The sequence below is a fragment of the Capricornis sumatraensis genome, chromosome 23, assembly GCF_032405125.1.
Source record: "Capricornis sumatraensis isolate serow.1 chromosome 23, serow.2, whole genome shotgun sequence".
Classification (NCBI taxonomy): Eukaryota; Metazoa; Chordata; class Mammalia; order Artiodactyla; family Bovidae; genus Capricornis; species Capricornis sumatraensis.
In genome coordinates, this window is record NC_091091.1 from 17248498 (window position 1) to 17267813 (window position 19316).

General features: G+C 45.8%; 1 protein-coding gene across 1 annotated transcript in view; it reads right to left on the reverse strand.

Moving 5' to 3' along the window:
• Positions 1 to 320: 320 nt before the first annotated feature.
• PDLIM1 (PDZ and LIM domain 1) overlaps positions 321 to 19316 on the reverse strand; it is a 36875-nt gene continuing 17879 nt past the window's right edge. Inside the window, exons 4-7 of the mRNA XM_068961419.1 lie at positions 15798 to 15997; positions 5144 to 5295; positions 1261 to 1378; positions 321 to 827 (exon numbers count right to left, since the gene is read on the reverse strand). Coding sequence (XP_068817520.1) covers positions 641 to 827; positions 1261 to 1378; positions 5144 to 5295; positions 15798 to 15997 — 657 coding nt within the window. The 3' untranslated portion in view covers positions 321 to 640. The remainder of the gene's footprint in view (positions 828 to 1260; positions 1379 to 5143; positions 5296 to 15797; positions 15998 to 19316) is intronic.

The window sequence follows — 19316 nt, forward strand, 5'->3', positions numbered from 1 at the left end:
AATAAAGGAACATGGCTGTTGGCACTTCCCTGGTGGTCGTTGTGGTTAGGACTCCATGCTCTCACTGCCAAAGATCTGATCCCATCCCTGGTTGGGAACTAAGACCCTGAATGCTCTGTGGCAGGGCCAAAAAAAGAACATGGCTGTTTCAAATGCCAGTGTTCTCACACCTGGAGGAAAAGGCCTGCAAATCTCAAAGGAGTGGAAACCCCAAAACAAGAGGAAAGGCCTCAGAAATCTCATCTGGCTTGAGATGAGAGGACACATGGTCACATGGTAAAGAGACACCACACTGCCTTTAAGTCTATTAATTTATTGAGTAAAAATGAAATCATCGTCAGACATATTAAATTCAGTTTGGTTTGAATTTGGCTGACGTCCATTTGCATCAGCGATGAATGAAGGGAGAGAGAAGATACAGTGACGCTGGCAAAGGGACACCGAACAAGGCCATTTTCCATTAATTATGAAAGCAGGCATCACACAGCCAGCGTGAGTCATGAGCAAAGGGGGACGTAATGCTGAATGAGCAGCGACAAAACCAAAGTAAGCAAGAACTTGGAAGAGAGGCCAGAGCTTTCAGAGGACAAAATGCAGCAGGGGTTGCATGGAGAGCAGCGCTGGCCGGGGAGCTGCCCGCTCACTTGGGGAACACCGTGATCACGTCATAGCCCTCGGGTGGAGTGACCCGTTCCCGGGCATGCCTTTCACAGTAGATCTGATCCTCCACGAAGAAATGGCCCTTCTGTTTCAGATTGGTGCCACAGTCGGTGCACACGTAACACTCGGGGTGGCGGTGACGTTCCCGCAGCTTCACGAACACGCCACTGCAGGAGGCGGGGAGAAGAGGTGCTCCGTTAGTGACGAGCACCTGAAGGTGACAGGCTGGTGCTCCTCCCAAGGGGCTCCTTTCCAAGGGCAGATCAGAGCCTCCCTGTTGGCCTCTAGTCATAAAGGGGCTTCTCCTGCCGAGAGGCCAGAGACATTCCCCTTGAAGACTTCCAGAAGTCCCTCCCACTTCAACAGAGCAGCCCTGCTTTTTCTGGTTTTACATGTCCATACCCTAAGGGTTTCATAGCCAAGGAAAGCCTTCACCACGTGGCTTTGGGACACAGGACCAACCTCGCCTCTCTGCTCCGTTTTCCAGGCAGGATTTTTTTCTCCATCATGCCCACAACGGGCAACATCCAGCACTTTCCACATTTTCATGGTTTACACAACCTGCGGGGCCACTGACGCCTGGGGAAGGCAGATACTCACACAATGCCAGTGCCACATTTGTCACACATGGGCAGCTTCTGGGCGTTTCCAATTGAGGCAGCCACTTTGGTGACCGGAGCCTTAACACTTCTGAATCCTGAGGGCTTGTTGGGATCCCCTAAAAGGAGGAAAACATTTGGGTTAGCAAGGAAGGGCAGGATTGTATAAGCATCATTTAGCTCTTTCAGAATCACTTATATATATGTTCCAGCAAGGTCATGGGCACCAGAATCAAACAGACTTGACTGCTGTGTGATCCTAGGCAAGTTACTTTACTTCTCTGGTCCACAGTTTCCTTTTCTATAAAATAGAAGAACGTTTCCCCTTCAGAGTGGAACAAAATGGTTGAAAAAGACACATGTAGCCCTCCCTGGCATATATGGTCAGCCCTCAAAACAAATTACATTACATGCTGATTAAATACAAGCAAACACATTGATATGGGACTTAAAAATACTTTACATAGATGGAAAAAAGTTAAAACACCTGATAATCAAATGGCAGTGTAGTCAGATGCCAAAAGAAACCCACACTACAAGGACAACAAAATCATTATAGTACAGAATGCTAGAAGTCAGATAAAAATCACCTGCCGCAGAGCAGAGACAGTAGCAGCCTTCCTGCAGTCAGCTTTCTGCGTGCAAAACCAGCTCCTAGTTTCCAGAGCTCTGCCTACAGCCCAGTTCATCACCTGTGTAGGTAGCTGTGAATAATAATGGTAAGCTACTAATATTACTATTATTGCTATATATTTGGCTGGCTGTGTTTCCACATCACATTTTTTTTTCCTGCGATGTTGGCCCAGTAAGTATTGTTATGTCTGTCAGCTATTTACACGTCTGGACTGCAAATTACTAGACCACCAGAGCTCTGTTTCACATATTTTTTCAATACTCCACAGAGCCTACCACAGGCTTAGCAGAAAAGAATGGTGGGCTACAGTCCATAGGGTCGCAAAGAGTCAAACATGACTGAAGCAATTTAGCGTGCACACATGCACAGCCCAAGATATCATCTTGCCTTTCCAAACCTTTCTCCCTTCCTTGGTCACAGTCCCAGCTTTGTTCATTATAGAATCTTTTTTTTTTTTGCATTAATTTTTATTTTATAAAATATTGTACTCAAGTATTATTTCTGTCTTGATTATTAAGTTTTGGGGTACCAACTTAAATTCTATACCCAAAGCAAATGCCTCCCTCACCTTATCCTAATTCTGGCCCTGCCTGAAGGGATCTCAGAGGGGCCTGGCTGGGCAGCCTCATGACTCTGAGTGTCCCAAACAAGCTCCCTCACTTTCTGGCTGGAACCAGCTGGGCTGTCTACCCGCTGAGAAGACAAGGAAATGGCATCTTTGCATACCTGGAAAGCTTGGAGAGAAAATCAGTAGTTCTAAGGGAGCCAAACCTATGAGGTCAGGGTCTCTTATGTGATGGACTGTTTTTCACAGAAAAATTACCAGGAAAGTTAGGAAGTGCAGGAGGAGAGAAGTAACATGACACATGAGCCCCATTTGGTAGGAGAACGCACATCTCTTTTTGGAACAGAGAGAAGTGAACTGATGGAGCTGGGCACAGTGTGAGTAGAGGAGGCTGTGCGCTGCCTAATGCTGACCTTGCTGCAGCTTATGCAGCCCTGCAGCACCACCTGCTGGCTCAATTTTCCCTTACCTAGTCAGCCAACACTGCAAATGCAAAGAAAATTCCACATCTTTTTTCTGTCCACTTCACTGTTCAACAGCACTCAAGGGCTCCATACTGCCTACAGAATCAAATTCACAGTCCTTAACCTCACACCTGGTGGTCCTCCATTATCTGAACCGCAGATCACCTAAGGATTCTCCGGAAACCCTGGGCACCTGCCAAAATGAGCCTAGATACCTTCTGAGCAAGCCTCCAGCTGACTGCACCTAGGAAGTCCTGTATTAGATATATGTCACCGCAATTAAAAAAAAAAAAAAGACTCCTTCTCCCTACAAATTTTAGAATTTGACCTAGAGCAAGAGGGAGTATGAGGAATCCTGGACCCTTTCTCCCAGTCCAGAGGCTAAATTTCACCCCAAATGAGAAGACCCACATTGAGTCTGGAGATTTATCACCAAGCCCTGCTGCAGCCTCATGGCTCAGATGATAAGGAATCCGCCTTCAATGCAGGAGACCCAGGTTCAATCCCTGGGTTGGGAAGATGCCCTGGAGGAGGGAATGGCAACTCACTACAGTATTTTGCCCAGAGAATTCCATGGACAGAGGAGCCTAGTAGGCTGCAGTCCATGGGGTCGCAGGGAGTCGGACACGACTGAGCGACTTCACTTTTACTTTCATGCATTGGAGAAGGAAATGGCAACCCACTCCAGTGTTCTTGCCTGGAGAATCCCAGGGACAGCGGAGCCTGGTGGGCTGCCATCTATTGGGTCGCACAGAGTCAGACACGACTGAAGCAACTTAGTAGCAGCATAAAAGAAGAATTTTCCTAACTTCCTGTGCCTCTAAATTGCCAGTTTCTCTAAGGAACCCACTAAAGTGGGGAGGAAGCCTGGGTGCTGGGCATTCAGTAGGGGACTTTCAGCTCAGGAAGGACTCCTGGGGAGCCGACTCTGCAGTTGGGGACTTTCAGGAGGAAAGGGACTATCTTCCAGAGAGAGCTCAGTTCAGACCCTCACTGGCTGCCCTGGGCAAAGAGCCAGCCACTCTGGAGCCTGGCTGAAGTGTATCTCACAGAACCACCACATGTCCCTCCCAGACGTACCAACTCTCTCTCCACAGGCAGGCACACTGGGAGGAAGAGAGCAAGAGAAGGCAGGACTCCAGTAAGCCTCAGGGAAAAGGACAGTGCAGAGTGAAGAGGGCTGCAAACCCCAACTCTCCAGATGTCACCGGTGGCTAGGTTGACGGTGAGAACCAGAGGTGCTTATGAATGACCACCTGGGAGGTGGGTGAGCCTGAGAGCTGTGGCTCACAGGTCACCTTTTTGAGAAGAAGGAAAAGCCTCCCTTCTACAGCATACCCGTCTGCCAGGAATTTCTCACTGTTGTTGCTACAAAGCTGAGACAGCTTGCTGCCATCCGCTTGAAAATTATTGTAAGAAACAAACAGTGTCTGATGTATACAGGGCAAAGATTATCTCCTGAGACTTGCAGAGCCACACAGGTAGCCCTGGGTGCCTCGAGCACCAGATCTCACATGTGGACAAGCCAAGGCTGCCCTGGAACCTCTTGATGAGGTTTCAAACATCGGCACAGTTACCAAGAACCTACTGTGTGCGCCAGTCACAACTATGGATGTTTTGTGTAATTTGATCCTCACACCAATCTTAAGAGGAAAGGATTTTTTATCCCCGATTGACAGATACGCAAACAAGTCTAGAAAGGTTCAAAGGGTTGCCTAAGGTCAGTTCCGGGGTACGTGGCCAAACAGGGGGCCCTCAGACTTTGAAGAGGCCATCCACCCTAGAGCAAGAGCAAGTGCATGGCCCCAGAGTGAAGCCCCGAGCCTGGCTTCCCTGTGCTGCTGCTTCATTCACTCTGCTGCCACAGCCCACGACCTTCACCCACTCACACGTGCCAACCACCACAGAAGCATGGTATGTGGGCTCAACCGAAACTAGTGGCTAGCGGACAGCCCCATAGAACGCCACAACCGTCAAGTTCACCCCCGCCTTCAGCCTCCCTCAGTGCCTGCAACAGGAAACAGCTAAGCAGGTGTGGCTGAGAGCTCATTCAGTCCCCCTCTTTTTTTTCAAAGAGCTTCTAGCATTTAAGAGGCCAGCCTTCCAAAGCACACTGTGCTCTCTCCACCCCTCAGGCTGTGTTCACCTGTGTTTCAGCAAGACTACCCCTCAGCCCAGGCCTCAAACAACAGCTTTTCTGACCATACACACCGCTGATTACCTTTCTCCTCAGACTCCAGGATTTCCTGCAAAACCAGGAACGAAGTGGACTGTTTCGGAGGCTCATTTAACTCCTGTTTCTCCTGAAGCATCTTGTAAACTTCAGATTCTTTGTCGATGACGAGTCCGCTTGGGAGCTGAGAATGGTCTAAGCTGTAAAGAATGTTTGCAAGTTCATTAGGACACGTCAGAAGTTAGGGGAAAAAAATCCACCAGCCACCCCCTTCCAAGCGAAGACACCCCAGTATCAAAGAGTGAAGAGAAATTATCCCAATGGATGAAGCCAGCTCCTAATGCAGCCATGGGTCCCCTGATGATACGGTGAGGTGTCTGTAGGCAGGGCTGGTTGCTGCTTCAAGTCAGTAAAAGGCTAGTTTGGGTGATTCAACTCCTCTTTGGCCTAATCCCATGGAATGGGAATGCTGTGTTTCTTTCAAAATTATATAAACAATATTATGTCGAAAGAAAATTTAGAAGAGGGAAAATGTCAACCACAACTGAGCACTGAAAACTCAGCTGGGTCCCCTTAGTCCAGGCCTCATTCTTTCCCCAGAGCAGAAATCAGTGTTTCCTGATGATATCAAAGTGCTCTCTCTGTCTCCATAAACTCTCCTCATTCTCATGGCAAGGAGCTCTGGTCTCTTCATCCACCATACAGAGGTAACAGTGTATGCCTTGTCCAGCTCACAGTGTTGGTGGCAAGGATGAGAAAGTAAGTACTTTGTTTTTTTTATTGGAGTACAGCTGATTAAGAATGTTCTGTTAGTTTCAGGTATACTACTGCTGCTGTTACGGCTAAGTCGCTTCAGTCGTGTCCGACTCTGTGCAATCCCATAGACGGCAGCCCACCAGGCTCCCCCGTCCCTGGGATTCTCCAGGCAAGAACACTGGAGTGGGTTGCCATTTCCTTCTCCAAGAAAGTGAAAGTGAAGTTGCTCAGTCATGTCCGACTCTTAGCAATCCCATGGACTGCAGCCCACCAGGCTACTCCATCCATGGGATTTTCCAGGCAAGAGTACTGGAGTGGGGTGCCATTGCCTTCTCCGGTTTCAGGTATCGAGTGAATCAATTATACATATACATATATCCAGTCTTTTTTTAGATTGTTTTCTCCTATAGGCCATTACAGAGTATTGAGCAAAGTTCCCTGTGCTAAACAGTAAGTCCTCACCAGTTATCTATTTTATATATAGTAGTGTGTATAAGTCAATCCTGATCTCCCAATTTATCCTTTCTCCCACCCTCAAATCCCTGCCTTTTCCCTCTGGTAACTATAAGTTTGTTTTCTACACCTATGATTCAGTTTCTATTTTGTAAATAAGTTCATTTGTACCATTTTTTTTTTCTGGATTCACATATAAGTGATATCACATGATATTCGCCTTTGTCTGACTAACTTCACTATGGCAATCTCTAGGTAAGTACTCTGAAAACAATACAGTGCTGCTCCATGTAAGGGAGACGGGGGGGGGGGGGGGGGGGGGGGTGACAATGGCCTCAGCTCAAGCCTAGGGACGGAGCAAACCAGGCCTTGCTGCCCACACCTCCCCTTGTCCCTCTAGGCTCCCCACGACAGGATGAGACAGGCAAAGTTGGGGCCTCTTTCCTCCAGAGCCCATTTTCCAGGGGAGGCACTGCTGCTGCCTGGTCTGAGGGAGGGCGGAGAGTGAAAGGGAGGCAGGCTCCAGTGAGCTTTACCTTTGAAGTCTGTCCTGAGTCCCACCCCGTCCACTGCCTGCTCTAGCCACGCCATCCATTAACAGCCCAGCTGACCAGCTTTCTAACTTGTCCCCTGGCTGCCACTCTCAGCCCCTGGAACTGTCTTTCCTCTGACCGGAGGCCAGAGAGAGATTTCAAACATAAGAATCAGACTGTGTCATGATGTGGCTCAAAGTGTTCTCATCTGACTCAGAACCAAATATTTACAGTTTTAATAACAAAAACACAAGCTTACCCAAATTCATCTTCTTTGGAGTAAATATTTGCTACAAAAAGTACAAGGGCCATAAAAGATGTGGCTCTGCTCCCCTCTCCAAGCACATTGCTTGCTATCCCCTGCTCACTCCAGGCAGACAAGCCTTCATGGGGTTTCTAGGACGCACCAGCCTCAGGGCCTTGGCACATCCTGCTCCCTCTGCCTGGAATGTTCGCTCCCCACATGGCCCCACAGCCTCCATGCTTCACTCAGGTCTCTGCTCAGATGTCCCTCCTCAGAGGGGTCCCCGACCCTCAGCTTAAAACACTGCACCCCATCCACATCACTTCTCCCCTTTCTGGGCTCCATCTTTCTCCATGTTTCTAACTCTTTTACCACGAATTATACTTATTTCTTTATTGTCTATCTTTCCCTGCAAAGCAAGCCCCACGAGGGCCAGGCTATGGCCTGTCTTTTCCATCATTGTGGGTCCTGCCCTCAATCAGTGTCTGGCACAGGGTCAGAGCTCGGCAGGAGTTAGGGAAGTAGACCAAGTCCCTCTCTCCCCCTCGCTGCACCCTGTCTCTGCTCCTGTGGGGTCACAGGGAACCCCCCAAGGCTGTGCCAGGGAAATGAGCAAACCGAGGTCCTGGGTCCTGATCACCTGCGGCCTCTGAGCCTCAGCTGCTTTTCCAGAAGCCGCCACCCACTGGAGAAGAGGGACAGTGTGCCCGGGGGGAGCCAAAGAGGAAATACCAGATGGCGATGCAATTTATAACCCACCCATTGTATAATCAGTTTACATTCCATTTAAAATGTGCCTCAAGTCACAAGGTCACTCACGTCAGTGAAATTCCGGGTTTTTGCTCTGACTACACAGCCAGGTTCTCACAGTTGAGGACAGAGCCCTCCAAGAGTGCCAGCTGCTCTGCTGCCCTCAGGGAAGGCCAGCGTGTAATGGGGAGAGGCGCACCAGCGGGTCACCTGTGCTGGCCGTGGGTGCGGGAGGGGGGGCCACCACCTCTGTCTGCCCACAGTAGGTGGCCCCTGTACTTGTCTCTCTCTTCCATCTCCCCAGGCAGGTGATGGGCCACCCTGAGGAGTGACAACCACCAAGGCCCATGGTCCACCATGGGCCCACCTTTCCAGCCCTATCATTTGAGTTATACACCAGACTCCTTCTCTGGATCTTGATTTCTGAGCTGGCCCTGTACTAAATGAATTATGTTATTTTGACAAATGTTTTTCTCTGTTACACTTAGAACTATTTTAAAATCAAGATCAGACCGTGGAATGTTCTTGGGGAGAATTTTTCCCCTTCTTTGGCGTATGTTGTTATGTCTGGAAGCCACCAAGGGACCGCTAAAAATGACAGACCCCAAATTACAAGGTCATCACATATTCTTCCAGCAAACTGTCTTGGAAAATATCTCTGTGATTAAAAAAAAGAAAACAACTTAGTGTTTCTTCTTAAATAATGACAATATCTTTCTACCACTTGACAATTTATTTATAAAGCACTTTCAACATCCATCGTCTTATTTGAAGCTATGGTTTGCCTAATTCAAAAATAATATCCTAAGACCCAAGCCTTAGACATTAGACTATCAGATATGGACAAATGACATCACAATATCTTTTTTAAAAATTCTAGGACAAAAATATGCATGAGTAATGGAGTCCTAAAAAGAAAAAAGCATTCTCATTCTGTATGTATAGTGACAGCATTGAAAGGGAGAATTCTAAAGTGATAAGTTTTCAAAAAATATTAGGTATATGACTAGAATTACCAGGAGAAAAAGCTTGTGAGGGTGGGTCACTAAAAGCAGTCTTCTAAACTCAGTCTTTACAATTTTAAAACAAAATACAAGAATTTAATCAATTTACCTCCTTCAGAGTTAACTATCCATTACACTCTTCCTATTTCCTGCTTCTTGTTGATCCCCGTCAGACTTGATGCTGAATGTATACCACCAGTTCCCTCAGTGTTTAATATTTTCTTCCAGTCTCTTAGGCCCTGACCACAGGACCTGTCTCCCCAGCAATAGCCCAAGCCAGGCACTCTCTGCCTCATGGAGTAGCTGACATAGCCCAGTGTTTAAGACCAGTGATTTTTCAAACATCAGGAAAAAACTCCCTTTGAGTTTGTCTCAAGAGGAGGATTTCAGAGGCTAAGCCTGCAGACCTTAAGAGAATACACAAGCCTGTTCCAGTCAAAAGAACAGCTGGGATGAAGGCCGGGAGGTCAAGGAGAAGAAAGAAAAAGCACACCTATGGTTATGGGACAGCAACCCTGGGAAAAGAGTCCACTCCACCAAACCAGCAAAGTGCCCGGAGTGGACATAAAAGACTCTCACTTTTATTTTTTTTTGCACCATCACCTGCAGCACAACTTAATAATATGTATATAAATCTCAACTAAAACAAAGAAGCCATAAGAAAAAAAAAATCCCACTGCTGCTAGAACCTTAATGGCACCATTTTTCTCACACAGTAAGTCAACTTTGGTTCCACACTAAAACTGCCTGTTTGTGTGACAAATTTGAGACAAAAAGAGAGATGACTTGAATTACAAGATGCATCCAGAAAGAGAAGATATTCTCTTCATAAAAATAATTTTCCAGGACATCCCTGGCAGTCCAGTGGTTAAGACTTTGCTTTCCAATTCAGGGGGTGCAGGTTCCATTTCTGGTCAGTGAACTAAAATCCCACATGCCTTGGCCAAAAAACCAAAACATAAAACAGAATTTTTATAACAAAATTCACTAAACACTTTAAAAAGTGGTCCACATTTTTTAAAAAAAATCTTTAAAAATAAATAAATGAAAACTAAAAATCATTTTCCCACTGGGGAAGATGAGAATAGGCATAAGTGTCCCTATTCTTTCCGCTAAGTACATCTAAACACCTGGACATCAAATATAAGATGAACATAAGATGCAGAAGGGGGACAGGAGAAGGCAGGCCAGCAGAGACCCTGGGACCCAAGGAGTGACCGTGATGAGTCCCCAGGGTTCCCTTTTTGCTTCATATATTTCAGATGTGGAGCTAAATAAGGCAGCAACCCAGAAAGGGCAACAAGCTCAGATAAGAGAAGTCCCCAGAAAAGCGTGCCCTCTCCCACAAAATGATGGAGAAGGCGACAGCCAGGATGGTGCAAGACTCAGAAACAATAACCACTTTTTTCCAGACAAATGAAGAAACAAAAAAAGAATAAAAGGTCAGTGCAGAGTCTAGACTTCCACCCTCACTGGGCTGAAACGAAATGCACCAACCACCCCACCAGGGTACTGGAGAATGACCAGTAGGAAGCCCGTATGTCATCCCTACCCAGCTGAATGAAGCCAGTCTAGTGGGCAGCCTTGACTTTCACTACCACCCAGCAGTGAACAGGCCACCACTCACCCACTATGAGTCTCTGGAGGCCAGGTGGATAGCCACAACTCCCACTCCAGCAACAGTGAACAGGTCCCAGTAACCTCCAGTATCAACACAGACAGACTTGGGAAACTAAACTTCTACTCCCAGCTTGGTTAAAACCACTCCCGTAGGTGGCCCATCACCTGCCCGGGGATGGAAGGCTCCCACAGTTCCCTGTGGGTAGGAGGAAGACAGACAAGGGCAGGGACCAGGAGCCGTGGATGGGCAGGGGTGGGGGCTTCCTTCTCCCAGTTGCAGCCTGGGCAAGTGACCAGCTGATGAGTCTCTTCTACGTAAATTTTGCCCTTCCCTGACACCACAGAGCATGTTCATTCTTTGAACTTCACTGATGTGACTAACCCCAACATTCTAATTTTCAGGATGTTACCAATGATGGAGAGACTGGCTGAAGGGTCCAGAGGATCTCTCTTGTTTTGTTCCCTATAACTGCAGTGTGCACCTATAATTACTGCAAAATAAAAAGTTAAGTATAAGAAAAATTTTCTCCAAATGATGAAGGTTAAACACTAACTGGAAATGATGTAGAGATTTTAGTATGTGATTTTTACATAGGTGGCGAGGATGCAGGCTGACTCAGATTCTTTGTATCTGAGATGCCCCAACCTGGTTACCCCAATGTTCACAACAAATACGTAATTCTGAGAAACCTGATGGAATCATTTTTGAAAGGGGATCCTGGCCAGAATCCTCCCTAAGTTTTAGTCTTCAAAGGCCTAGATGCTGGACCTAAGGAGAAATATAGAAGCATACAGTAAGTTAGAGCAAAATCTTCTCCATGATATTTGTCTACGTGCTTCCACTCTATAGAGCTCCTAGTACTTGGAAGTAATGGGCACGGAGCACTTCATGCATGCTGAAATCTGTAGTAAGTAGCATTTATGGAGCACCACCAGAGGCCAGGCCCCATGGTGGATATTTTTTGCACATTTCATTAAAATTTCTCAATAACCTGGTAGTCAGGCAGTTCGCATTATCTGCTTTATAGATGAAGAAACTGAGTTTTAGAGGTTGTGTAGTTTACCTAAGGTCCCAACAGCTAGCAAGAGGCAGAGCTAGAATTCAAGCTCAGGTCCCTCTATCTATCAAGCTTGCACCTTTAAGAAAGTATCCAGTGGCATCATATATATACATTGAAATCTAGGCCCAAATCACCAGAAAATGATGACAGCCCCTAAACTCAGTGGAAAGAGGTCCGAGGGCAGGTGAAAATTTTCTTTTGAACAGAGCAGAATTTCCTCCACCCTCGGTACACAGTAGGCAGTCAATAAATAACTGTTAAGATGGACATGAGTTTGCGTGAACTCCGGGAGTTAGTGATGGACAGGGAGGCCTGGCGTGCTGTGATTCATGGGGTCGCAAAGAGTCGGACACGACTGAGCGACTGAACTGAACTGAACTGAAGCTGAACTGACCCAGAGGCCCTCCCACTCAATCATGTGTGTGTGTGTGTGTGTGTTTGTGTGTGTGCTGAGAGGACAGGCGGCAGATGGTACCTTTCATATGCCTTACCAGGTTAATCTGGAAATGGCAAGGCGCCTATGTTCTTGTCTGATGGGGATGTGGCTCTGGGAAATCCTATAAGACACACACACACCAGGCTATTTTGAAGTGCATGCGACAAAAAAACTCAGAGTGCACCCCAGGGAATCCGTGATGACCTCAGATGCAAAGTATGAAGTGAGCCAATTCTGGAACCTCAGCGAATTTCACAGACTAAACAGTGGGGGGTGAGCAATTGCGCCTTCTGCTGACGGAGCAGGCAACAAGACCCGGTGGCTGCTGGGTCTGCACAAGACTCTTCCTTCACTGATAAGCGCAACTGGCCTCTCTTGGAATAGACCAGTAAGCAGAGATGCATGCAGAGGGCATTTCCTCTGCCAGGGGCTGCCAGTATTTCCACTATTCCTGGATTCATCCTCAAAGAGTTTGGGATGGAGCAGAAGCTGGGCCCCTCTCTGCTGCGAAAATCTGGAAGGAGACTGGCGATAAAGACTGAGGCCACTGTAGCCAAAAAGTCTGCAATAGCAGGGGACAGGGCCTGGAGGACAGGCTTGCACAGTGTCCAGACAGTAGAGATTTAATTGTTTCGGATTGGAAGGAGGGGGCAGGCGGGAAGCATGAGAGAAGAAAGAAGACACGATTGAAAGAATAACAGCCAAGGCCATACTAAAAATACTCCCCAGGCACATACTTCTCCCAATGCATAGCAGCCTTTCAGTGAAGGATGTGTCATTTCCTGGGTTATTAAATCCAGATCATGGAACATTCCACTCTGGGACAGTAAAAGAGGGTCGCGTTCTCAGCCTCCCTCAGCACAAAAGCACCAAAGAGTGGAGATCACAGCTCTGGATGTTTCACCCCCAGAGAAGAAGCTGCCTGAGAGAAAGCTTCACTTCAGAGTCTGGCCATGGAAAGCTTAGGGGGGCCCAGCGTGGCACTCTTTCTCAGGTACCCCAGAAGTTCCCACAGTCACCTTGAATGGTATCATCATCTCAAGCCTGTAGGACTCAGAATTGGAGGACAAGGAAGTGTTAATAGCCACTTTGCCTTGGTATACTACAGCAAATGCCGGTGATCATTAACATCTTGCAAAGCCAAGTCACATCACAAGAAGTCTCCCCTAATAGGCTCTGTGAAGCTTAGAAAGAAATCACAGAGCCCTCTTGGTGCTGAGCCCAGGGGCCTGCATGCAGCCAAGTACCCTATGATGTCTCTCTCTCTTTCTCAGGGAGAAGGACCGTATGATTAAGTATGATCAAGGAGCTCTCGAGAGGGTCCCCCAAATAGCTCTTTTCAAACATTTAAGTAGTTCGGAACCTCTCATGCCTTAACCTGTCCTAATCTGCACCTGAAGTAATGGGTGCAGATCACCCTGCCATTTTTTCACCCTAACAGCCAGGCAGAGTCTTGCTGAAGGTGAACTGCAGAGAAACTGACCAGCAAAGCTGGCTTCAGAGCTAATATGAGAACTGAGGGTTTCAACCCTAAATGAACACAAAAAAACAGTCTAAGGAATGAGGGAAAATATTTGCGAGCAATGTGACCAACAACAACGGGTTACCTTCCAAAATATGCAAACAGCTCATACAATTAACATTAAAAAAAAAATCAAAAAATGGGCAGAAGACCTAAACAGACATTTCTCCCCAAAGATGACATACAGATGGCCTACAGGCACATGAAAAGATGCTTAACATTGCTAATTATTAGAGAAATGCAAATGAAAACTACAATGACCTACCACCTCACACTGGTCCGAATGGCCATCATCCAAAAGCCCACAAATAATAAACGCTGGAGAGGATGTGGAGAAAAGGGAATCCTCCTACACTGCTGGTGGGAATGTACATTAGTGTAACCACTATGGAGGACAGTGTGGAGGTCCCCTAAAAAAGCTAAACATAGAGCTACTCCTGGGCATAATATCTAGAAAAGACGAAAACTCTAATTTGAGAAGATATACGCGCCTCAATGTTCACTGCAGCACTATTTATAATAGCCGAGTGCCTAGCAACAGACAATTGGTTTAAGAAGATGTGATACACACACATACACCAGAATATTACTCAGCCATTAAAAAAATGAAATATCGCCATTTGCAACATGAATAGATCTAGATAATATCATACCAAGTGAAATAAAGTCAAAGACAAATATTATATCACTTACATGTGAATAACACACAAAAACAGAATAACACTTAAAAAACAGAAACAGAGTCAAACTTATGGTTGCCAACACGTAACAAATTTATGGTTGCCAAAGGGGTAAGTGGGGGAGGGATAAATTAGGAGTGTGGCATTAACAGATACACACCACCATAAAGAAAACAGATGAACAATAAAGATTTACTGTGTAGCACAGGGAACTATATTTAATATCTTGTAATAACCTAGAATGAAAAAAGAATCTGAAAATATTTAAATACACATATATAGATAAAAAACTCAATCACTCAGCTGTATACCTGAAACTAACACAAGGTTGTTAATCAACTATACTTCAATTACAAAAAAAGAAAGAAAGAACTGAGGGTTCCAATGAGGAAAGATCCTCTGTGATCAGACAAGTTTGGACCACATGATATTTTCCAACAAATTTGACTGTCACTGACATTGAAAAATCAGAAGATTCCAGATGAAAAACTTTCTGACTTCTATTTTGATGCAATTATCCATCAGAAATGGAAATCCTAGGTTGGCATGTGGGGTCTGACTGGAGTCAAGGAGTGGTTTCCCCTCTGGGCTGGGCATGCACTGTACAGCTCCCATGAGCTGCCCTGCTCCCCCGTGTTTGCACCCAGAGCTCTGTCCTCAAGTCCTCGTCTTCCCTGCCACCTTTGGGCAAATGAGGTGACAACTAATGACCTAGTCCCTCCTGTTTTCCACCACCCAGAACTGATCCCATCTCTTACTCTCTCTTCATTCTCAAACCCAGTTCTTTGCCATGGGCTGCAGGATTTCCTGTGTTTTTGGATTCATCTTCAAAGAGTTTGGGAGGGAGTTGATACTGGGCCCCCTCTGCTGGGAAGACATAGAGGATCCTTTAGATGAAGACTTAGAGGCAGCTATAGCTAAAGGGGACAGGCCTCCCCAGCCCTGAGCAAGATGTCTCCTTAGACCTCCCCACCCGGGCCAAGGCCTCCTTTATCCCAGATCAGAATCTGTTCCAGTGGACACACATTTATACATGCACGGACGTCTCTTCTTCCTATCATTTCTACTGGAGGGAAAAAAGCAAATACTGCTTCAGCAAAAACTGCATCATGAAGTGGCCATCCCTTGCCCAGATCAGATGGTAAACACAAGCAGAGAGCCCCAACTCTAAACACTGAAGAATTTTTCAGGAAGCAGCAGGGCTGTCAAGAACAGAGGATGGTCACTTGGAAGAAGACAGTGACCACAGAAATCAGAACAATAACAACAGCGTCTTAGTGAAGAATCGACTGGACATTTTACAGCTTACTTCTTATTTCACAACAACCCTACAAGGCAGGTGGTATCACCCCGTTTTCAAAGAAGAGGAAAATGAATACAGAAACAACTGTGCTAGGGACTTCCCCAGTAGTCCGGTGGTTAAGACAGTCCTGTTCACTGTAGAGGGTGAGGGTTTGACCCCTGATTGGGGAACTAAGATTTCACATGCAGCCAAAAAAGTTAAAAAACAAAGACAGCGCTAAAGTAGACGTTTTCCTCTGGGCCAGTGGTTGACCCTTCTGCACACCGCCTGCACAAGCCCGTCCTGGTGTGCTAAGCCTCTCCCAGGACTGGCCCAGGGCGGACTGCATGGGCCTACTCACGCTCTGCTATTCGTCTCCTGCCCACTGGCTGCTGTCTTTGACTCCAAGGCGTTGTTGAAGCTGGAGATATTTTCAGAGGAGTAGAGGCCAGCTGGGTTGTTGTACTGGTTTGTGATGACCCTGGGGGCAGAGCTGGAGGCGGGTGAGGCAGTAAAGGGCACGGCACTCCGGTTGTGGGCGCTTCCTATGTGGAGGGCCTCCTGCAGGCAGGGATCAAAGGAGAGATCAAAGCGGTGTCCAGTATGTACCACTAAGTGGATGGTCCAGGGGGAGTACCAGAGAGAGAGAGAGAGGTGTTCCAATGAGCCACGATGGCCCTGATTCAATGCCAAACTAGCTGAGGGGCTCTGACAAATATATCCACCCAACGTGGAGCAAGACTCAGGACATTGCATGAGCTGGGAACATGTGGAAGTTCACCTGCCAGCTCTGTTTCCTGATCCTTTCCTGAGGTCCAGCAGAGCCTGATCTCCTGCTGAGTAGCCCTGGGCAGGACATCCCTTGATGCCCTAGGCTGTGGGATCCAAGTCAGAGCTGAAACACCCTTTCAGGACACATTCCAGAGGGATTAAGTACCAGCAGGAGAGGAACCGGCATCACTTCAGCGCAGAGCTTGAAGAGGTAGAGATGATAAATTCCTCAGAAAGGAAAGGTTTAGACAAGCAAGATAAGAAGGTTGTGGTGTCAACACTGAAGCGGTTGATGACTAGGCAGACAAGCCTGGGTGCACTAGCAGAAGCAGGCTACTGGGAATGACTGAGCTGTTGTTTCTTGTGAGGGAAGGCCAAGCTGATAAATGGAAGGCTGGGGGATACCTATTATGGGGCAGTGCCCAGGTAGCTGCAGGAAAGGACTTTAAATTCTTTCTGTGCTCATCCTCCTCTTTCTGTAATTTGGGGAAGCACCCACCATCCACCTCCACTCTAGACTGCCAGGTCTCAGTAGATAATTACTACAGCTACACCACCTCAGAGCTACTCTATGAATACCCCGCAAAAGCTTTTAAATGTCCCTTTTTTAGGGAAAAAAAAAAAAAATCACAGCTTTTCTGATGACTCAGCAAGGTGCTTTCTGCAGAGGCATTCTGGGTCAACCCCTGCTCCTAGCCGAGAGCTTGCCCTGTGCAATCTACTGAACATGATGTGCGCCCTACTTTCTGGGCTTCCCAGAAACCTTCCTGAAACCCGGACTCCTTGTTAACACTCAGACCCAGAACAACTGCCCCAAGAGCTCCTGTCCTCTGTTGCTCCTTTTTTTTTTTTTTTCTCTTTCTTCACTAAACCTTAAAGTCTTTCATGCATTCTCAGACTTGATGATGAAAACCACTAGCTTAATTCACTGTGTACTGACTTAGCTCAGTTGGTAAAGAATCAGCCTGCAATGCAGGAGACCAGGGTTCAATTCTTGGGTTGGGAAGATTCCCCTGGAGAAGGAAATGGTAACCCACTCCAGTTTTCTTGCATGGAGAATCCCATGGATAGAGGAGCCTGGCAGGCTACAGTCCATGGGGTTGCAAAAGTCGGACATGACTTAGCGACTAAACCACCATCAGACTTAAAAGACAACATGAAAATGTGTTTATGATGATTCAGACAGGCTCCCTCTTTGACATGTTGGAATCAGTGAGGTTTTCCTGTATACCTTACACTGAGCTGACTTGATCCACATTGGACAAAAGTTCAGTACACATAGTGTGTTCACCAAAGGGAAGTATAATTAGTTCTGCAAATAACTTTAGCAAAGTTTTAGGAAAGTTTTTACTGCACGAGGAATAACAATGAAATAAGAAGTGGTCTTTAACAGCAGCAGACTTCCCAAGGGGTGGGCCTGGGACCCTGCAGCTCTGTAGGGCAGTCGCATAAGCGGCAGCCAGGATGGCAATTCTTTTCTCCTTTCTCCTTCCCTGTAGCAATTCTGAGGAGCATCTCTTGATGCTGAGCACCAGGGAAGAGCCCTCATACTCTGTCTCAGCTCAGGTTTTTCCCTGTTGCCTCCTGTTTGGCTTTGAGCAAGTTAATCTCTCTCAGCCTCTGGATTCTGCCTGGCACCACAGCAGTCAACCAGCATCATTCCCTTCTCCCTCCACAGAAACCCACATTCAACTGCAATGGAAGTCAGTAGAAAATGCAGGTTGGAAATTCTGATTTTTCACTCTACAGAGAATCTCCCAAGAATGTATCTGTTTTGTACATAAAAGGAGTATCTCTAACCCCAAGTGAATACTGGTCTTTCCAGAAGTCAGGCGGTTAATTCAGGGCCTGCCTTTTGGAAGGGATGATGTCATTGTTTGGGCTTTGTATTTATCAGTCTCCAAGGAAACTCAATAATGAGGAAATATAAACTAGGTGTGTAACTACACTGACCTCAGATAAGCTGGGGTGTGGGCTGGCCTTACGTGAACGAACAGATCCTTCAATTACAGATGAACTCTGCTCTTACTCACTCCTCTATTTTCGAGTGACTGGAAGTGGAAGATTTTGGGAAAATGAGAGGTGGGAAGTTTTTCATATGAACAAAGAATTACTGGAATTCAAAAAAATAATAGTCAAATTAAATGTTAAAGTGTTTGAGGGTTTTTTTGTAATCTGAAGAAAATTACCTTCAAAATACTAATGATAAGTACTCGTGTTTAAGATGGAAATTCAAGTATAATACATATAAAAAGCATAACTGAAATTTAAGCATTGCCTTCCTGAAGTGAAAAACTAGGATTTTAGAAAGACTGCACTAAAAGAAAATCATTCCTGATATATTATAAAACATACGATGACTTAACAGATTAAAACTTAACATTTATAGTAAACTTAATGAAGTGGCTGAGAACTCCCTAGGAAACTGGAATTGACTGTGGCATGTTTTAAATTAGTTTGCACAGCTACCAATTTATAAACTGAATGCCATTTCATGAACTTTCCTTAGAAGAGCTATAGAGAATACTACGGTCATGTCAGTTTTGAAATGGCAGATGCAAAATGATCCTTAAAGTGACTGTTAGGACTAAGTATTATTTTTATTCATTAATAGGAAAAATTTTGTGTGATTACATTTCTGACATTTTAATGGAAGACATTTGAAAAATACCATTCACATACAACCACACTAATGTACCAGTGAGTTCAATTTCATACCAGTTTCTGTTTTAGGTATAAAAGATAACTAGCTATATTTTATCTTTTGATTATATCTTAACATACCATAAAAATGAAACAGTGTCTGAAACTGAGAAAAAAAAAATTAAACTTCAAATCTTCAATTGGGGCTAAATGTATAACAATCACAAACATTTTAAAAGAAGTTTTCAAAAGCCATTATTGACTTACTACTAACATACCACTAACAACTCATTCATTTATTCTACAGACACACTGAAAAGTAGCCTACCAAGTGCGAGGAGTTTTACAAAGATGTTCTAAACATTCTTCTTTACATTTCCTGTCCTTATTGCTAAAGAACATCCATCCATTCATTGTAGAGAAGAAATAAAATCATTATTAATGATTCCAAATATGGGATCTCCAG